The 22,309-nt window shown below is 36.9% G+C and overlaps 1 protein-coding gene and 1 pseudogene across 2 annotated transcripts in view; one reads left to right on the top strand and one right to left on the bottom strand.

Annotated features, from left to right (window-relative positions):
- The window catches only part of CLIP4 (CAP-Gly domain containing linker protein family member 4), a 49,779-nt gene that overhangs the window by 14,439 nt on the left and 13,031 nt on the right, over positions 1–22,309 (bottom strand). For both annotated transcript variants that reach the window (XM_015588112.2, XM_015588113.2), the window contains exons 6-12: positions 21,673–21,909; positions 17,595–17,730; positions 15,174–15,314; positions 11,035–11,124; positions 10,122–10,262; positions 6,789–6,923; positions 3,212–3,335 (exon numbers count right to left, since the gene is read on the bottom strand). In XM_015588112.2, the coding sequence (XP_015443598.1) occupies positions 3,212–3,335; positions 6,789–6,923; positions 10,122–10,262; positions 11,035–11,124; positions 15,174–15,314; positions 17,595–17,730; positions 21,673–21,909 (1,004 nt within the window). The remainder of the gene's footprint in view (positions 1–3,211; positions 3,336–6,788; positions 6,924–10,121; positions 10,263–11,034; positions 11,125–15,173; positions 15,315–17,594; positions 17,731–21,672; positions 21,910–22,309) is intronic.
- Positions 4,325–4,442, top strand: LOC112478514 (annotated as a pseudogene).

The following is a 22,309-nucleotide window of genomic DNA, read 5'->3' as shown; positions in this document are numbered from 1 at the left end:
GAAGGAAGGAAGGAAGGAAGGAAGGAAGGAAGGAAGGAAGGAAGGAAGGAAGGAAGGAAGGAAGGAAAATAGTCAGTTTTCTTTAATTTCTCTAAAGAAATACTGGTTGATTTACATGTTAACAGAAGAAAAGGTATTAACTAGACGAAAGTTGAGTGACAGCAGAAAGCCATCCAAGCAGAGGAAATAACGTGTAAAGATTCTGGGACAGGAGGCACAGTTTTTGAATACAAAGCGGGGGAGTGGGGGTGGAAAGCCAGCTACGATCTGGGAGAAGCTCTATGCAAGGCGAGATTGTGACTGGTCACTCCTTTATTTAAGGCTGTCCTCACGCAGTCTCTAGTTAAAAATTCTTTTTTTCTTGAAGAGCTCCAAAGCTGGTTTAAATTAGAAATTCCTCAAAATCAGGGACCATGTCTGTTTTATTTGCTTATAGAATGCCTAGCACAGCACAAAGTGCTAAAAGACACTTAATAGTATTTGATGATGATGAATGAGACAATCAGAAGATGACAGGAAGACAGCTGGATCGAAACAGCAGTACATTTAGAGAGACAGCCCTGATTCTTTTAAGAAGAGGGGGCTGCTGTTAAATGAATCACCTTAAAGAAGACCAAATAGAAGGCAAGGGAAACACAAAGTAGAAAACATGTGCTCCATTAACAAAGCGAGAAAAAGAAGATGAAACCATGAGAAAGTGGCTTCACAAAGTAAAAAAGAAAAGCTGTTACAGCATAAAAAACACTATACTAGATTTGATCAATATTTACTGTGCCTATAATATGCACAACTATGTTCTCTGGGTAATCAAACGTGAAATGAAGAACCCCAGTCCTTAGGACTAGGAGACAAATAAAACTTGTTACAAATCTATAGCGATGTGTTAATGAAGATTTGTGCAAAGTCACATGAGAACCCAGAAGGCTGACTGGCGATTCGGCATGGATTTTACTCCCAAATCAATCATATGTAAGACATAGGTGCTGCAGACAGCCACTGAGCCTGTTTTAATCATTGCAGGGTAATGGTTAAGAGCTCCCATTCTGATACTAGGTGATCCGGGTTCAAATCCCCACTTGGGAGCTGTCACTTACCCTCTGTGTGGTTAACTTTCCTCTTCTATGAAATAGGAACAGCGACCGTACCTGACCCACAGGGTTGCTGCTGCAGGGCGCACGGAGCACCTACAACAGTGCCAGCACGCGTAGGTGCTATTTTTTAGCTATAACCTCTTTTTCTTCACTTATAAAATGACTACCCAAAAACACCCAGCAAACTGTCTAAAAGCGAGAGCTTAGGAAAAAACAACAACAGATTAACAACCCTGGGCTGAGTTCAGCTCCACCATTAACCAGTGTAGGAGATCAAAATATGCTACCCCAAAACATGCCACTCTGGCATAAGGTTTATTTTGAGCTGAAGACCTATGAGAATCAACAAATGCAGGAAAAGGCTTTCTCTGAACTCTCTATAGGCCTAAAATAGATCCTCCCCGCCCCCCACAAAAAAAGAAAAAACCTTATTGTCATTAATCCCCTCCCCAGGAGTTTCATCAAGATTAACTCTTATAACAGGAGAGATAAGTCAACACCACACCCAGACAGACGCTGTAACAAACCATCATATCTCTCAGCCATTTTCCTAAGGCCTGTTTATCTTTCCTAAAAGTCATGTGCTCTCCCGTAAGTGGCCTTCTTCCCTCTCCCTTTCCCTTATTAAGACGTCTATAAACTCTCCGATCTCACCACTCCTTTGGGTATTCAGTTCTTTTTGTGATGCCCCATGCATATGAAATTAAAATTTACTAAATTTGTGTTGCTTTTTCTCCTGTTAATCTGTCTGCTGTCAGTTTAATTCACAGATCCAACCCGCCCCACCCCCCCACACACACACCCCATAGCTACCGAGCCTAAGAGGGTATAGGAAAAGTTTTTTCTCCCCTACATTAGCTATATGACTTTAGTTAAATTACTTTATCTCGTGAAACTTTTCTTCGCCTGCAAAATGGGAATGATCATAATCCTTCACTGGGTTTAGGGGGATTAATAGGTCCTTATTACTAATGAACTAACTGATCGCTTTGAGAATTAAGTTCTCAACTCTCTCTCTCCATCTACAGTGCACCGTGCAGAGCCTGCCACTTAGTAAATGCTCAATAAATGTCTGTAATAGCTATTGTAATATTCCAGCTCACCTGACCAAACACTTATCAGGATCAAATGAAACATTTAATTGAGGATACTTTATAAACTGCTAAGCATTACATGTTAAATGCTATACTATCATAAATAATAAGAATTATATCGAGCACATCACAGAACAAGAAAAGTAATATAAAAATTATACCTAGGTATTCACATGAAAAACAAAGTGAGGAAGAAAATGGGTATAAAAACTGTTAAATTTGCCAGGAGGTAGTCACAGTCTAGTTGGAAGTGAACTGGATGAGACCTCCAGGTTGTGCTCACAGATCAGTTCTCACGAATGTGGTTATATCATGTACGTTATTCCCTACTTAAAGATCAGCATCCTACTTCCCACCCATTGAAAAGCATACATACCAAGCCAAGCTCTCGCCACACATAAATCATTCTAAGTAATGGTACCTGGAATTTCATGATGACTTAGTTTCTGCTCAACTTAATTTTTAAAACCAGTGCGAGGTGGTATAAAAGTGTACTATCTTAAGAGACACCCAGGAGGTATAGTATATATAAATCCCTGAAGCTTCGCTTCCCCCAAAGATCTACTGCTTATCTATTTTTGAAAACTAAAGAAATCAGAGGAAAAAGCCATTTTGGTTCCATTAGGTTTGTAGGAGAATGAATGGGGTGCCTGCTGGCAGGAAATTTAATGTAGTTAGGCTGTGACTGAAGCAATCAGAGAGCATTTTTACTTTTGTTTGCATGACAGATTAAGCTTGCTGCTCTCACTGTTCTTAGCTGCAAACACCACTTCTAATAGCCTACACATACTCATAGGGTTTGCAAATGAGAAATAAAGGAGGTTTTTAAAATTGCAAATCCTCAGCAAAGCAAATTTATCTTTCCATGAGCCTCCTCTCTGAAGAAGGTGGCTGGTTTAACCCCTTGAAAGAAGACAAGCGCTGTACTCAGAGCAGGTCTTTAATATAAAATTAGGGATGATAACTACAAACCATTGCAAATTACAAAAAGTTCTCGAGAATAAACATGAATTCCGTTTTCCTCACCTTTGTACTCTGGATGGGGGAGCAAATATTCCATATCTTGGAGAACAACTAAAATACTGCACACCTCCAACTGAACCATCATTCTTGCCATGGGGTTTCTCAAGCTCTATACCATACCAACATCCTAGAACGAGAATTGTAGATTTGAAAAGCATCTGCCACTGTATCCCAAACTGTTATGCTGTTATACAAACCCAAAGTCTAGATGGTTTCGCATTTTCACAAGTGATCGAAATGATGAAAGATCATCCTGATCATTAAGCTTTCAAATGATAAAATTTGAAAAGTTGAAAAATGAACAGGAAAAACATTTTACAAGCTTAATTGCAGAGCTGTACATTAAGAGAGAAAGATAAAATGCACAAACACAAATTTGGCAAGGATTAGCTGTCATGCAAGTAGTGTATGACCAAAATATATCTAAAAGCTTCAACGACGAAGAACCTGTCCTTGACTTGGCAATGTGTGTTTAACTGAGAGGAGTACAGCATAACACTGAGATGTATAAATCATAAAATGAACATGCAATCTTTTCATCTTACTCTCCCAATATCAGGATACCACAAACGGTTCTTAAATAATTAAAGAACAAAAACAATAGGAAAAATATGACTGAACATCATGGCGACTCTTCTTTTACTTTCTTTTCCCTGACCCGGGATAAAAAGAAATATTCTTTCTAACCTAAATGAAAAGATTTAGGTTACCTAATAGGAAGACTATTCCAAAAGACTTTTAAGTATTTAAAAGAATCCACTTGAAGGAAAATAATAGGATTTCTTTCTCTAGAGAGCTTAAAATTAAAGTAGTGAGGTTGCTTTTTGTGTCACCAATACAAGGTAAGAAAATAAATACTCTTAGAGTAAAGATTCTAAAATTGAGGGTACCTCAAGACCAGCTAAGACTGCCTAATCATCCGTTCATTTTTTTTATTTAAAAGGAGAATATCATCGTAATTGTATTTGGTCTCGTATAATCAGCATCAATTAAAAAATAAGGATACAGATATTGAGAAACTTATTGCAAATTACCAATTCCAAAGTACAAAAATATTGTTTCTTTCAGATTACTAATTCGAAGAGTCAAATATATAAAATCTAAAAAGACAACCTAGTCTATGGCCATGCTACCATGAACGAGCTGATCCCATCTGATCTCGGAAGCTAAGCAGGGTCGGGCCTGGTTAGTACTTAGATGGGAGACCACCTAGGAAGACCAGGTGCTGTAGGCGTAAAAAATAGAAAATATAAGAGACTGTAAGATGACAAGGTCCTTGCGATCTGTGAGGTTAACCAAGGGTTGCCGTGCCTAAAAAAGTAATAATAAATAAATAAAAGTGTGAGGTTAACCAAGGGTTGCCGCGCCTAAAAAAGTATTAATAAATAAATAAAAATAAAATAAAATAAAATAAAATAAAAGGACAACCTAGACAATCTTAGTTTTTTCCCTATTATGTTCAAAAAGATGGCAGTTGAGCCAATTTCCAGTTTGGGCTGGAGTTTGGGTTGAAAAGACTAATTGCATGACCATATCTTTTATACTTAAACAGTCCTACTATGCACAAGTAGAGAGTAATGTATACAAATCTATTGCTTAGCCACACTAATGCTCTGAAAAGAGGCCATCACATTTCTGAATGTCACTAACCAGGTTAGCTTGGTTGCCTTCTTATTTCTCCAAGAGCCACAGTTATAATTTTCCAAGTTTTACTTCCCTCTGCCTTTAACGCTTTCCTATATAATTTTTTTGCATTTTCCCATTTTAAGACACCATATAACTGCTCCATATAACTCTTGAAAATGTGTGACACACAACGGAAAGATATTATGACGAGGGGTAACAGCAGTGACCACACATTGTGTGGTAGTCGGGAGGTGCGGATATCTTCTCACTTAAATGGTAATATTCTTTCAGCACTGGCCCTGATAAAAATGCTAAAGAGGCTACACAAGATCTGTCTCAGGTCTAGATCTCATGATCTATTAAAAAAACCCAGATATTATCACTGTTCTACAGAATCGATTGATCAACTTTTGATACCACAAGAAATATATACTATTACTTTCTGAAAGGCAGAATGAGTTTAACAAAAAGTTTCTAACTTTTATTATATTGGCTTGTTACTTCCCAAAATTCTAAATGCTTCACATACATAATTTTAAAATTAAAAGTTGAACTCCATGATAAATTGTATCCAAGGAAATCAAACTGTTCCAGTCTCATCTAATATAACCCCATAAAGGAAACTCAAAAGACATATGGTGATTGTGGAAAATAAAGCTAACTTTGGAATTCCTAAGTTTTTATTTGAGAACTATATTAAGAACATCCTAACTAGTCTCAATTACTATCTGGAGACCTAAGAGAAACATGAATTATAAAACAAACAGCCCATCTCAAATCAATTAGTTGGATTGCAATTACAAGTGGTGTTAATGAAATAAGAATGTGTTCGGAGACAATTCTCCATGGGGCTCTGTGTTTCTGCACATTTTATGGACAGAGGTGTTGATTGTCTCATCATGAATATTTGTACGGAGGACAATCTTGGAGGAGAGAGACAGTCTCCTCCAGCACAAAAGACAGGCATGCCAAGTGCCATGCATAAACGTTCAGATTCCTTAAGCTCATGGCTCCTCTCCCACAGCTTAAACCACTGATGTGAAGGTATCACCTGGCCCTCTCTATCACCCTCTGGGAACTGGGGCTCAGGGAACAAGTGTAAGAAAAGGCTGACACTCTGGCTACTTACTCCTCTTGTTGCGAGTACTGAAGTCTTCTGTCTCTGACCCAGAAGCCCAACATCTTCTGCCAACATCTATGAAACTGAGGCAATCTAACTTGTTAGCTTGCAAACGGGGTAAAATCTCAAATCCTTCAGTTCTGCTATAAACTTTTTTAAAAAATCAATGTTCTAGGTAACCTGTTCCTTACATGCTGCAATGCCACCATGTGTCAAAACAGCAAATTGCTATTTAAAACATACAAACATGGTTTCATTCAACTGGCTTCTATTTGAAATTGCAATCACTAAAAAATGCAAAAGAAAGATAATCTTTACTTTCAGAAACATAACATAAGTCTACATTGGAATGAATACATAAATACACAAACTTGTATTTTTAAGGTCCCAGGGTATGCAGAAACTTTTTCATTTTCCTTTGAACCTCTGTTTGCTTTTCTCTACAACCCGCTCTGATAAAAGCTATTTATGGTTAACTATTATCTACTCATTTTCAAGATTATCCTTGGCAGAAATCTAATCCTGAAACGTTTCCTCTGTTATTAAGCACGCTGGGCAATCAGTGAGAGTAAAATTGGAGAGTGACAAATAATTTCAACACTAAGCAATTTAAAACACAATTGGCAAGAAAATTTTTTGGATAACAAACAGTCGACCTGAGTACAAACAGTCTGCATTTTAATCATTGTTTTTGCATTTTCTGTGCCACAGCTACCGTCCACAGGAACTGTTCATCGAGAATTCTCTACAATTAAATGGTATTTACACGTGAAATTATAAACCTTTTGTATTCTAAAGAATTCAAATAGAGCAAAGAATATGCAGATGAGTTACCTGGAGCAAAGTTTGTTGTCCCAAAGAACTTAATGGTGCCAATTCTCTGGCCAACCACCAACACTCTATCTCCGAGTTGGAGTTCACCTTCACAACGCGTATTATTTGCTACAGATGTTGCTGAGGAATTCAAACCTGTTTAATTGGTTGGAGGGGGAAGGGGATAGGGTAGGAAAAGAGAAAAAACAAAGGGAAAAAACTCAAAAAGCACATTTGCCACAAAAAAAAAAAAAAAATCACTATGTATTCTAATCAGTCTAATTGGTGGGAGATTTCAATATGTGATGCTTTCATTATGTATATATCGTCCACAGTTCTGTTTCTCACATGTGAGGTCAAACTCCCCAAAGGAAATGTGAAGGGCTTCCTGAGAAAACTATTGCCATGGAAACTTAACACGCACGATTCCTGATCAACTCCATCCAGACTGCCTGATGGCACTCTCTCCAAGAACAGATGTCAGCGCACTTCCTGTCAAGGGCTAGACAGTAAATATTTCAGGCTCTGTCACAACTACTTAACTCTGCTGTTGTGGCACAAAAGCAGACATAGAACGGGCACGGCATGCTCCGATAAAACTTTATTTACAAAAGTAGGTGGCAGGTTGGATCTGGCCCTGTGCCAGTAAAATGCTACAATTATAGTAGTCCACTGGGACTCACTGTAAATGATACACACGGGAATATGATTTGAAGGTGACATTGTTATAAGGTTCCAATTGCCCCAAATCGATTTCCTTATTAGAAACAAAACCACTCCACCCTCACCTTGACTCAAACCTAAACCCTGAAATGCCCACTATCTGACATCAGAAGTCTTGGAGAAATACTGTCCAGAAAGCTGTTCAATTGTAACAGAGCGGAGGCGGGCCCTTAAGGCGTCTCCCGTCAGTCCATAAACAGATCTGAACAGCTGTCATCTGGGAAGGCCCAGAGAACCCCAAGTGAGGGCAGAGGATAGAGGATAAATCGCACCGTTAAAGGGGGAGGAGCTAAAAACACGGCAACAGATGAGCAACATAAACCCGGGGAGAAGGAAGGTCTGGATGAAGCGCAGCGCCAGAAAGTCCTAGGCCCTCAGCGCAACTTCGACTTCCACAGAGCTTCACGGTTTACAAAGTGCTTTTCGCAAGAATCGTAATTACAGATAAGATAGAAACTCAGGAGTTAATGAAGACATGGTATTCACAGGTAGCAGGTGGCACGTCTGGATTAAAACCCAGACTCTGTGACCAGAAATCCTCAGGGCTTTCCCCACACTGTCTGCAGACGATGGACCAAAGACAAGTTCAACAATGGGACACAATGCGGCTGAGAACACAGACTTCCTCCCCTTCCTCTCCCTCCCCCCTCACCCGGTCTTTCTGCTCCTCCTGCTCCTTAATTCTTTATCCTAGCTTCCTAATAATGTCCACTCTCTGCATTCCATATCGCCCTGAAACACGAATCTGTAGAGAAAGGGGAATGTCAACAACTCCAGAAAATTTCTTAAGGAAACGTCTCTGGGGTCACAAACGTGGACTTAAGCTCACGTATCTCCCATTCTCAACTCGATAACTCTCTTCATCTTTACTATTATCTAAGTCTACATATCCCTCAGATTTATAAAAAGAAAAAAAGATTAAATGTGTAAGTACACTAGAACTACTTCTTATAAAGGGTACGAAAAGGTAATTCCGTACTCACATAAAAAATTTTTAAATCGAGAAAATGTCAAAAGCCAAAATTCCAAATGAAGGAGGCCTTAAAGTGTAAACAAAATGAAGATAAAGAGGATTGTGACATCACGACATCACTTCCTCTCCTTGCCTCTGTTCCTCCCAGCGCTGGGGAGAAAGTGTTTATGGAGGGAGAGGTATCTATTTGGAAAATAAATATTCCAGGGAAACAATTTCAGGCAAAACTTCTAGGGTTCTCTATGTTCAGAGTCCCAACTTTTAGGTTTATTATGGCCATCTTACTGTTGAGGGTTGGTGTGTTTGTTTTTCTCCACATATAATAAAGTGTTTTAAAAAGTAAAAAAATCCTGTCATGAACATTTTCTATAAGAAAATATAGGTTCAGTACAGGTATTCGAAGTATTAGAAAAAGAATCTGGTAATTATGAAGTTTATTAAAAACAAATTATGCCAAAATGGCTTTATTTCCTTTCTGGACAAGTTTGCTATATAGATAAATAAGTGAACTGCAGTAATTCGATAAATGCTAATTTCAACATGAAGCTTGATAAAGCATTTTATGTGTCCCTACACATAACTGAAGAAATGGGGCCCGAATGAGATTATATGCAGGGTTCACAGCTAGTTAAAAAAACCACATCAGAAAGGTTATCGTTGTCAGCCTGTTAGGAGAGGCTCTGACCCTCTCCCGCATAGTTTTAAATGACTAAGATAAAAATAGAGAAAGCATGCTTTTTAAACATGAAGATGGCACAAAAGTATGTGAAAAAGCTAATATGCAAGATGTAAGAAATGAAATTCAGAGGGATGAAACCTCTAACATTAACTGAAAATAAATGTAAAGCCCTATGCTGAGCAACAAAATGAGGAGATTTAGCATGAGGCTCCATCTGAGCTAATAAGAGAGTAGCCACCAAAACTACATGAGCGGCCGCAGACGGCACTTGTCTGGAGCGGCAACAGTCCAGCTCTACACCGGCTGGCAGGAGGGGTCTGGAGACCCCGTAGCATGAGGAAGAGCAGAAAGTGCCTGGGATGGAGGAAGACTATTAACAGTTGCAGAGAAAGCATCAGACAGGCCTGTGGGGAAAGCCCAGGTGTGCCAATTACGAACTGCCATCGTGCACTCTGACTTACCTCCCTAAGCCTTGGTTTCCTCACTCATAAAATGAGCATGATCGTAATAGTACCTACCCCATAGGTTTATTTTGAGAACTAAATGAAGTAAGGTATATAAAGTGCCTAGAATAGTACCTGAAATAATAAGTATATAATACATATTAGTTATTATTATTAGGTTAGAAAGGAAATAAGAAAGATAACAGCCCATACGGTTTCCAATTATCTGAGGATCTACCACAAAGTTCTAAAATGAACCTTAAAGGGTTGGAGGCCTTAGACACATGGGGAAGAGAAGAAGTCAATCCGGACAAGGAAAATTGTGTGAGCACTAGGAGGAAGGCTGAGAAATCCAGAGTATGTTTGCGCAGGGGGCGGGGGGAGGGCGAGGGCTGTGAGGGAGACAGGAAAAATGAAGTAGTTCAATCTGACTGAAGTAAAGGGTTCCTTTTACACATTTAAAAAGAGCAAATCTACTTACAAACAAACCAAGATAAAAAACACCAAGAAAGCCTGGTTGAAAAAGCCATAGATACCAGCACTGGCTCTAGATGAAACAGACGGGCTTTTGCTCATTGTCTTCTTGCTATTGCTACTTGCATTCAGTTTCTGGGAGCTCTGTCTGTGTTCCAAAGAAGATGTAGAGGACGAGCTGCTGTTGGATCCAAGCAGGTTAGCTAAAGCAGGTAAAGGAAACGAATACTTCAAAGGGTGGAAAAGAGGGAGTGAATCAATGAGATGCTTTTCCAGGTAAATCTCTCTGACATTCTCCACTTAGCTTCTCCAATTACGGATTATACAATGTTGAATCGAATGACTGGTTTCATCCAAATATATCATAGTTCGTACATAAAAGATTTTATTACCTGAGCAACTGTATTTTAAGGACTCACATTATCTGACGACAATCTTAGATAAGAAAATGTCATCACATCCATGAACTTAAACTGTTTCCAACCACCAATCCCTCACCTCTCACTTTACATGAAATAGTAGAATCTCATCTTATTCGTACAAAAAAAACCACTACTGATATGTTTTAAGGTAACAAAGTTGAATATTAAAATGTTTTGAGTTAACCTGAAGGCAAGTAGGAATACTTTTGAATTTCTTATTCATGTTCTACTGACCCAATGATTTGATAGCTAAAGGCAACTTTAAATACTTTTATCAAGCTATCCACACTACATAATTTCCTTTTATTCTCTTAATTAGTCCAATAGTTCTCTAATTTAAGTGTACATAAGAATCATAGTGCAGAATTTTATACAAAAACGTATTTACTTTAGTATGAGTTGCCTGGGGGATTTTCAACGGTAAATTTTTACTATAATGATTTTTCCCTTACAAACTTTAAAATTTAGCTCCCATCTAAATTATATCACTGTATTATTTTAAAGTTCCATCATAAAATTAAATTTTTAGAACAAAATTTATAAATTATATTACCATCTTTTTCTGTTACAGTTTTCAATTCTTCACCAGGAGGTAATGACAGTGTCGATTCAGAAGCACTATCTTTTTTTAATGTCATTAGTCCTAGGACATAGAAACAAAACACTTTAAGCAAGAAAGGATTTTGTCTAACGTTAAACAGAAAAAAAAATGTATTTCCTTTTTAAAGTACAGATATCCCTCATTATCTACATCTTATCCATCTCTAAAAACATACTGGATAATAAATTCACAGATAGCAGGACCAATATTCTATTATTTAAAGGGAAAAGGAAAGAATGCATTCCTAGCCCATCTGAAAACCCCAATTTCCCCAAATATCACTAAAGTATCTTTTAAACCTATTTAACAATATACTAAGGAACTGTAAATAATATAAAGCATTTAAAATATAGTTACCTAATTGTTTGATATTTAATGCACTCATTAGTGTGTTTGCACAATATCAGCAGGTAAAGCAAACCTAATACAGCCGAGATATGACAGACTTGCAGACAACTTACATCACTTCACTGGCATGTGCGTGCAATCTCATTGCAGTGGATTTTCTATTTATATAGTGAATTTGGGGTAAAAGCTTTTACAAATCAATATAGTAATTATTCATTTAAGTGAGAGTCAGATAATAAATTCTGTACACTCTGCCACTGGTATTCTGAAAATGATTACCTCACTCTAGGTACACTAAATTCCCACCAAAAAAAAAAACAACTTTGAAAAAGAAAAAGCTCATAAATACTACTCTACCTTATTAAGACTCCTGTTTCAATTCTACAGAACCAAATTATATAAATCAGAAACTTAGTGGACTATACCCGGTCTTAAATTCCATCAAATATCCATTCCAATTCTACTCATTTATGAAGCATTTTTGGTGAAGAACTATGCTTGGCACTGCAGCCTTCACAAACATGAACAAGACATGGTCTTAGCCCTAAAGGAGGACCTTTTCAATTTGGTAAAATACACATACACGTGAATAACTAAAATATGAAGACTTTTTTTTATATAAGCACTAGCACAGAAGGAGGAGGTAATAATCATGCTTACAAAGATAAATTAATCCCTCAATAAGAAGATCACAGTTTGAGATGAGTCTTAAAGGATAGGTCAGATTCCTTCTAGAGAATACCGGAGGTATCATCAGAAAGAACTGAGGGAAGGCATTTTGGACAAACAAAAAGGAAAAATAAAGTCTTAAAGACAGGATCAGAGAAGGAGGAGTAGCTTGGCTGAAATTAAGACTACTTTGGGGGATGAGAGAGCAGTAAACTGGATGGATAGGTCACAGTAAAATCTTAGAAGTGATAGTCTGGGCTAAGGATCTGGAACTCCTCAGTAAGGAACAAGCCTCTCTGATGGGCTTGGAAAAGGAGGATCGGCATGAGCAGAGTTAGAGCCAAACAGCATGACCCTGACAGCTAAGTTTAGCAGGAAACTAGAGGAGAGATGGAGGCAGAGACCACTCAGCAGTGATTACACAGGCCAGGAATGAGGGCCAGAACTCTAACAGCAGGAACTGAGCAGATAAGCGGGTAAGAGAGACTTTGTGAAGGTAACCCACGGAGTGAATTTCTTATTTTTAAGTTAGACTTTCCAGCTCTAAAATATACATTTGGTCCTTTCTTTTTACTTGAATTATTGTTGGGATAACCGGAGATTTGCATGCAAACAATATAGGGAGATTTCTCGTACATTTTGTCCAGTTTCCCCCATATCATAACCAGGAATCTGACATTGATACAATCCACCAATCTTACTTAGATCATCCCAGTTTTAGACATATTTGTGTGCGTGTGTGTGTGCGTGCGTGCACATGTGTATGTACACATGCATCATTTGTTTTGTTATATCTTCATTTCTCTACTGAAACTTTCCGTTAGTCTCAAGAGTGTTTATCCTTAATTCTTAGAGAGTTAGTCATAATATATTATTTAAAGTCTTTATCTGATAAATATCTGTATCATCTCAGGATTGGCATCTTTTGATTGTCTTTTTCCTTCAGAGATGTTGAGACTTTCTTCGTTTTTCATATTTTGAGCAATTTCAGATTATATCCTATACATTACAAATATTATTTTATAGGAATCTGGTCTTGTTTACATTCTATGGAGAATGTTGTTTTGTTCTGTTTTAGCAGGCAGTTGACCCGGTTAGATTCAGGCTGAAAGTTCCTACCCACCTTCTGTCCAAAGCTGTTTTGGAATCTGTCTCAGGTGCTTTGCCACCCAGTTATCAGCCTGGGACCTGGGCAGTGGTCTACACAGGAGACCCGAGCCTGTGGTCCGCTCCGTGCATGCCCAGCTTGAGTGTAAGCCCAGGAGTTCACACCCAACGTTTTGAGGTCACTTTCTTGAGCTCCCTCCTTGCCATGGTCTCCCTGACACTTTCCTGATCCCAGGGGCCACCCCCTTCTGGTATTCTGGGTAGAACGCCGAGGCTTTACTTTCCCTGCTCTGTCCTACAATCTCCTACGACTAACTCTGCCTCTGGGGCTAAGCAGTGAGGAAAAAAGGACAAAAACTAATGGGGATTCCATCCGTTTGGGGACAACAGTTTCTCTGGTCAGAAACAAGGGTTCTCCCTTGGGGCTTAGGGTGCCCATCCAGCCCAGGCTGCTGCTGCACCGTGCTGTACCGCCAGGGGGCTGGGGCGGGAAAGAACCAAAGCGGGGAAAGCGCTCAAGACACAAAGCAGGGGATTTCCTCCACTTTCTGTCTAGTAGGGGGCCCCTTTCTCGCTCCGCAGACCAGAAAGAGAGGGCTTCTCTTTGAGCTTCCTTTCCATGTCTGCAGTGTACTTCTGGGCTTCAGGTTAAAGGACACCATGTACAATAGCTCCAAAAAGTATGAAGTACCTTGGAATAGACCTAACAAAACAAGTACAAAATATCTGTAGAGACCATTACAAAATCTTCTTGAGATGTTTTTAAAAGACCTAAATAGAGAGATATCCCAAGCTCATAATTAAAAGACTGAATATTGTAAAGATGTCAGTTCTTCCCACTCTAATTTAAGGTTTAAATGCAATACGAGTTAAACCTTCAGCAGATATATTTTAAAAGAAACTAACAGCTTATTCTAAAACTCATACGGAAGCGTGATTTATAAGGGCCCAAATAGGCAAGACACTGTTCAAGAATAAAGTAGGCGGCTTTCCTCGGCTTTCCTTTACTAGATATCGAGGTTCATTTTTTTTAAATTATAGGAATTACGAAGTGCAGTATTGACACAGGGACATTCAAATAGTCCAATGGAACAGATTAGAGAGGCCAACCAAATTCTTTGACAAAATCCTTTAATCATTAATGAGTCAGCAAGTATGTATCGCGCTCCTATTTTGTGCTGTATGCTACAGTGAATGCGAAAATACAAAATACTCTCACGGTCCATTTAAAGTCTAAAATTTTGCCGAGAGAATAGAAGATCTGCACAAATAAAGCAATCAGAAGACAAAACCCAAGATAACAAATAACTGGGTGCTATTTATAAAAGTGTATACGAAGTTAGGGAATGTAGGGATCAAAACGCTCTGGGGTCATGGGGAAGTTTTCATGGAGGAACAAGATCTGAATAAGGAGGTTAAAGCATGGCTAGGACCTCCAAAGGCAGAGGTCAAATGACTGCACTTGGGGCACTAGCATGAGACCAAGAATGAAGGGGAGAGTGAGAACGATGTGCACAAGAGACAGGGAGATCTAACAAACCACAGTCCAACTGTGGAAGCAGTAAACGACTCCACCAAATACAGAAACGACTCTGCCAGTTTCAAAAGTCGGGATCTTTTCTGGTTAAAAAAAAAAAAAAAAAATCACTAAAACTCCTGAGCAGGTGATAAACATAAAGCTAGCTGCAGTATATAAAGATTTATTAGAGGCATAAAATCTAGCTCTGAGGTTAGATTAGGGTGGCAATAGAGGTATGGATAGTAGGAAAGGAAAAAGACAAAACTGAAACACTCTCGTCAGGAATTAAAATCGTAAACTGTGATTGAGGTCGAAAACACTTAAGATCCAGGGTTTATTAGATTCGGTTTTCACAGCCAACAAAAAAGGGTGAAGTAATCTAAATATAAGGAAGTCCACAAATAAAAGTGCCGAAGGAGATGATCCTTAACTTTCCAGTTTGACCTACCAGTATTTACTTTTGATGTTACGTGAGCTACATCGATTTTCTGAGACCTGATGAGAGGTACGGCTTTCGAAGAAGGAGTGTGTACTATATTCTTCCTTCGGTCTTTTGCTTTACTTATCTTTGAAAGAGGTGCAAAAATACCTACGGGAGAATGGAGGAATTGAGTGTTAAGCAATCAGAAGTATTTCAAACAAAGGGGCCAGTACAACTGTTTAGTAATATAAATCTTTAAATTCTTTTTTAGTGCCTACTAGGTGTCCTGTAGTAAGAAACGAAAAAAAAGTAAGACAGAGTACACACTCTCAAAGAGCTTAGAATCTAGTTGTCAGGACTAACAACACACGCAATAATTTAAGAATCACATAAAAGATACATAATTAGGTATTAAGTGAAGTTCAGGGAAAAAAGAAGTGAATAATAGTGTTTCCTTATAATTATTTCTGACTAAGCTATTGACAAATAATAATGCACTATGTAATATTAAAAACTAGTCTTCCATGTCACTTTATATCTCTTTTCAGACATATTTTCCCATATTATAGCTTTTTATGTCCGTGTTTTATCTCTCTTCAAGCCTGTACACCTTTAGAAGATAAAATTCAAGCTTATTCTTTTCTGCATTTCCCCACTCTTCCCTAAAGGCTTAGCCCTCAGCTCCTGAAAATCAGGAACAATACGGTACATGCTGGAGAAGGGAGGCATGCCTCTCCTTTAGGTGATGAGATTTAGGGAGGCCACATGCATTCTGTTAACAATCCTTAAGCTTTTCCCAGGTATCTGATTTACATCCGCCATATGCGTTGCTAATGATTTTGATCTTGCCTTTAGTCTCCTTGAAGGCTGCCAAAATTAGCTAACAGAGGATAATTAAAATTAAATTCTTAATCTCCCACAACTAACCAAATAAATTCCAAATGGATTAAGTAATATAGCATAAAAAAAATTAAAACATTTAAAAGAATAAAATATATAACATAAGTTATCATTAGATGAGAAAGAACTATCTGAGCATAAAAGCAATGTAAGAAATTATAAAGGAAAAGTCTTTTAACCATATAAAACTATATGTCCAAAAATACTGCAAATTAAGTTCAAAGGCTAATGACAAACTGCACAAAATATCTGTAGTAAATATAAGAAATTAATATTCTAAATATGTATTTTTAAAAATTCTTATCAGTTTTAAAAAACACTAATATCCCAATTTTTAATGGGCAAATAATATAACCATTTTGCCGAGGTAATATAAAAAAATATAAACTACAATAAAATATTTTAAATGTTTTATTTCACCAGAGTCAGAGCACTATTAATTCAAACACTGACATTTTCACCCATCAAACTGGAAAAATTAAAGGAAATGGAGACACAAAAAATCATATTTTTAAATAATATTTAAAAACTTGAGGAAATTATATTGGTGTCAAATAAAAACACAGAATATATAACTATATATAATCCAAATTTTGTGAAAAAGTGAAAACAGAAAAATATACAGTTGACTTATTTTCTCCTTTTTATGAATTTCAAATCTTCTATGATGAGCGTTTTTTAATAAACAAAAAGATTTTTTAATAATGGACCAAAAAATGAGGCTCCATCCTAAGTGTCTGACAAAAGGAAGTGGTTGTTTTGATAAATTTATAACAGCTAGCAAATAGCTAACATTTTTGAGTGCTTACGGGGAATCAAATACTATTCTAGGTGCTTTATCAATTTATCAGCATATTTAATCCTTACATGAATTCTTGGGATATTGTTATCCTTATTTTATAGAAGACAAATTAAGGCACAGGAAGAGAAAGATGGCTGGTCATACAGCTGGTAGGCAGAGAAGCTGATTCACACCCAAGCACTCAGACTCTAAAGTCCGTACTCTTCAGCATTATACCATATTGCTTCCTCGTAGAGCTACCAATGCAACCAGGGAAATGAATGTTCTAGAAGAATATTTCATGGCAAGGAAAAATATTCACAACGTAGTGAGTGACAAAGTAAAATCAACGTGTCTAGGTGTGTGTGTGCACGTGTGTGTATGAGAGAGAGATAGAGAAAATGAATTTAATTTAAAAAAAATGGTTCAGAAAGAGAGTCATCTCAGCTAAGGAGTGGAGTAATAAAGTTGGCCTCACTTGCTTTTCCAATTTTTCAAGTTTTCCAACCTCCAAAGTTTAGTATTTCCTTGATAACAAAGTCCCTCCCTCAGTCATGAAACCACCACTGGCAGGATTTGAGGTCTGCGGAGCTGGGTGTTCTCCTGGTGAGATACCATCTCCCAACCACGACACTGTTCACAGCAAGAAGAGACAGCCCCTTCGTTTATTATGTAAGTAACTAGGGGGAAAGTTTTATTTTAAAACGATAAAAGAGTAAAATTTGATTCTTTTAACTTAATCATCATTAACTTAGAATCTTCCTTACCGTATTTGGGGGCACACTTAAAGTACTGGACTTTCCCAACACTTCCATTGTTTTTTCCTTCTGGCTCATCCAACTCAATGCCAGCCCACTGCCCACTTGCAAATTCAGTTGTTCCACAAAACCTTAATGTTCCAACCTAAAGAAAATATAAAACAGAATAACTTCCGCGTATTACTAGTAATTTTAAGTATCCTACTCTAGCAACTTTACCATAGAAGTTTTTAAAAACTATTCTGTCAAAGTAGACTTCAGAACAAGGAATATGAGCAGGAATAAAAAAATACGTTAAATAATGATAAATGAGTCAATTCATCAAGAAGACATAAGAATCCTAAATCTGCATGCACCTAACAACTGAGCTTCAAGTAAAAAATTGAAAGAACTGAAAAGAGAAATAGACAAAGCCAAAATTACAGTTGGAGACTCTGACACACCTCTGAGTAATCAATAGGCTGAGTAGGCAGAAAATCAGTAAGAACATGAAAAAACAAGCCAACTTGATGTAACTGACATTTATAAAACATTTCACCCAAAACAACAAGATACAAATGTAAAGGAATAAAAATTATACAAAGTATGTTCTTAGACCATATGGAATTAAACCAAAAATCACTAATAGAAAAACATATGGAAAATCTCCAAATATTTGGAAATTAAAAAATATACTCCCAAATAACCCATGGTAAAAGAGAAAATCACAAGGAAAAGTATAAAATATTTTTAATTGAATGAAAATAACATATCAAAATTTGTGAGATGTAACAAAAGCAGCACAGAGAAGAAAATTTATATAAAAATGCTTATATTAGGAAAGATCTCAAATCAATGATATAAACTTCCACCTTAAGAAACTAGAAAGCGAAGGCCCAAAGCAAGCAAAAGGAAGAAAATAATATAGATAAGTAATTAAGAACAGAAAAACAATAGAGAAAATCAACAAAACCAAAAGCTGGTTCTTTAGAAAGATAAATGAGATTAATAAACTTTTAGTTAGAGACCAAGCGGGGAGAAGAGACAAAAGACACAAAATACAAACACCTTGAGTGAAAGAGGGGTATTGTTACATTCCCTCAGTCATTTAAATAGTAAGGAAATACTATAAATAACTTTATGCCTATAAATTTGACAAATGAGATGAAATGTATTGGTTCCTTGAAAGAAATAAACTGCCAAAGTTTATACCTGAATTAAATTTGTAGTTAAAGTCTTCAAAAAAAAAAAAAAAAAATCAGACCCAAACAGCCTTACTGGTGAATTCCACCAAAGAATTTAAGGAAAAATAGTACCATTTCTATATAAACTCATCTAGAATATAAAAATAGAGGGATCTATCCTTAACTCATTTTATAAAGCCAGCATTACACCTCAATACCACAAACAAAGGCATTACAAAGAAAGAAAACTATATACCAATATCCCTCATGAACACAGACACAAGAATCCTCAACAAAATAATTGCAAATCAAGTCCAGCAATACACAGGAAGGATAATACATCGTGACCAAGTGAGGCTTATCATGAGAATGCAATGCTATTTCCACATTTGAGAATTAATATAATTCATCATATTCACAGACTAAAGAGTGCGGGGAACCTTGTTCTTCTGACACATGCAGAAAAAGCCTGTAGCAAATTTCAATATCCTTTCATGATAAAATTAACTTAAAAAAAAAAAACCTCTAAGCAAAGTAGGAATAGATGGAAACTTCTTCAGCTTAATAAAATACAAAATCTACAGCTAACAATTATCATATGTAATAATGAAAGATTGAGTGCTTTCCCCGTAAGACTGGGAACAGGGCAAAAATGTTGGCTCTTACCATTTCTATTCATCCTAGCATAAAACAGAAGAGAAAAATAAAATGCATAAAGACTGGGAAAAAATAAAACTGTCTCCATCCACAGATAACATGATTATTTACATAGGACACCTCAAAGAATCTGCACACACACACACAAAAATAGGCCAATAGAACTAATAAATTTAGCAAAGTTACAGGATACATGATCAATACACAAAAATCAATTGTATTTCTATATGCTAGCAATAAAAAATTAGAAAATAAAATTTCAAAAACACCACTATTTACAATAGCACCAAAGATCATGAAAAACTTAAGTATAAATCTAACAAAATAGGTATAGTATCTAAATGCTTAAAAACAAAACTGATGAAATAAACCAAAAACCTATTAGAGAGGTATAGTGTGTTTGTGAAAGACTCAACATTTTTAAGATGTCGGTTTCCTCAATCTGATCTGTGTTTAACACAACTCCACTCAAAATCCCAAGAGAATTTTTTGTAAAAATCTATAAATTGATTCTAAAATGTGCATGGAAAGGCAAAAGAACTTTAAAAAAAAAAAAAAAAAGAAAGAAAGAAAAAAGAAAACGAAAAAAGAAAAAAATCGAAGGCCTAAAAATATCTGATGGTAAGAATTACTATAAAGCTACAGCAATCATGACAGAGTAGTATTGAAGAAAGGATAACTATTAGATCAATGGAGCAAAATACGATCCAGAAATATACCCGCACATATGTGGTCAATTGACAAAGGTGCAAAGGCAATTCAAGAAAGAAAAAATAGTCTGTTCAGAAAATGATGCTGAAACAAATGGATAGATAGATGGATGGAAGGAAAAGAGAAAAAGAGAGAGAGAGAGAGAGAAGGAGAGAGGAAAGAAGGAAGGGACGTCTATCTACACCTAGTACTCTATAAACAAAAATAAACTAAAAATTAAATATAAAACTAAATGTAAAACCTAAAATTATAAACTCCTAGAAGAAAAGATAGTAATTTCTTAGATATACTAAACACACAGTCCATAAAAGAAAAAGCTGATAAAGTGGACTTAATCAAAATTTTAAATTTCTGCTCTTTGAAAAACACTCCTAAGAGAATGAAAAGCTAAGCAATGGACTGAAAGAAAATAAAATGAAACAAGACTGGCCAGAGGATGATAAAGTTAAACCCAGCTGACTGGCATATGAATGCTCATTATATGAATGCTCATTACATGCTTCTATTTTTGTATAGCTTTAAATTATCCAAAATAAAAAGTAAAATAAAACAACAGAATAATAATTCTTCTAAACATCCATTCTCAGACATAGGACAGGAATGCTAATGAAGCTGAATATTAATCCCAAATTTTTAAAAAATGCTCTGCATTCATAATTTTTTTATATTTTAGCTCCACAGATAAAATGATGAAAAATTAAATGTCCTATGAATGTATATTCTTTTGGAAGTTGGTAAATAACATTTTCAACATAAAAGTTTATTTGTAGCTTACCATCCTTTTTGAAACAATTTTCTCAGTAAATCGAACTTTCAGATTTCAGCGTATTCTGAAAAACATCCATCTCCCTCACCACGAGCCTACCCAAATATTTAGACACAACTGTTAGGAAATTCAATATCCAAGCAGGAATTCCTTGTTCCCTTATCCAAGCTCCCTATTCACCCCAAAATTCTAAAAACAAAACAATACAAAACAAAAAAACCCTCCCATATGAGGTATTAAAAAAAGAGGGGCAACAAGTGAATGTCATAAGGAAACTGAGGCTTTGAAGCATCTTCAGTGGGGTGAGTAGGGGTACGATCCACTTTCCCACATACATTTTTATTATCAGGTTAAAATAATATCTAAGATTTCTCTATTTGTGAGCTCTCAAAGCCAAACGGCCATGACTGGCGAGGTCCCCTTTGCTCCATTTCTGTGAAGTAGCAGCAGAGGAAGAGACACCACTGAGAAGCGCTGGGCAGCTGCAAGGTCAGACCTCCAGGCCAGATCACGCCCCTAAATTCACTTGACGGCTCTACCATAGGCTACTCGTTTCCCGGTCAAATAAAGATGTCTTCATTATTAAGTTCGAATCATGTATATGCTTAAATCATACTTTACAGTAAAAGTACATCTCAGTTTCACATCGTCCATTAAGTATCTTTCCACCTACATATTGAACGTCTTGTTTAAAGACTCAAACAGACCACACTGTACGCACCCTTGGCACACAGGCCATGGACATGATGACCTTGGACGTAGCTTCAGAGACTGCAGTTACTTACTGTACCTTCTGTCCTGCAATAACAACACGGTCCCCCAACTTCAGGCCAACTGATGTAAGCACTGCCTTGCTGGTGACACGATCATAATTTGGAAGTGCGGGCTTGGAGACATCACAGGACAGAGGCATCGCATCTAACAGCATCTGCTTGATTTCTTTAGCAGTTGCCGCAGCATCGGCCATTTCCAACGGCATGTCCACTGGGTCTGGAACCACATCAGCAGGGGTCTGTCCTTTGTCATTCTATAAATAAGGAGACGAGAAAATCTGACTTCACGTGAAAATTACTTAGAGCTCTATACAAGCATATAAAATTATTTTTGGAAAAATATAAAGTTAAACGCATTCGCCATTTATTTACTCAAACACATTTAACATCTCCTATATGCCAGACACCATTCTAAGTGATAAAGATGCCACATAAAGAAAACCAAAAGCCCTGGCCTCCAAAAGCACTTGCCAGTAGGAGAGACAGGCTATAAACAATCAAACAAGTCAGATACATGGTATGTTAATGCTAAAAGTGACAGCAAGAAAAAAAATACCACAGGGAAGGGGAATGGAGGACACAGGAGCAGAGGTGGCTATTAACGCCCAGTGGTCTGGGGAAGCCTCATTGCTAAGATGCACTGACCCAGAAGGC

The sequence above is a fragment of the Pteropus alecto genome, unplaced genomic scaffold (genome assembly GCF_000325575.1).
Source record: "Pteropus alecto unplaced genomic scaffold, ASM32557v1 scaffold61, whole genome shotgun sequence".
Classification (NCBI taxonomy): Eukaryota; Metazoa; Chordata; class Mammalia; order Chiroptera; family Pteropodidae; genus Pteropus; species Pteropus alecto.
This window is presented reverse-complemented; position numbering and strand designations above follow the sequence as displayed.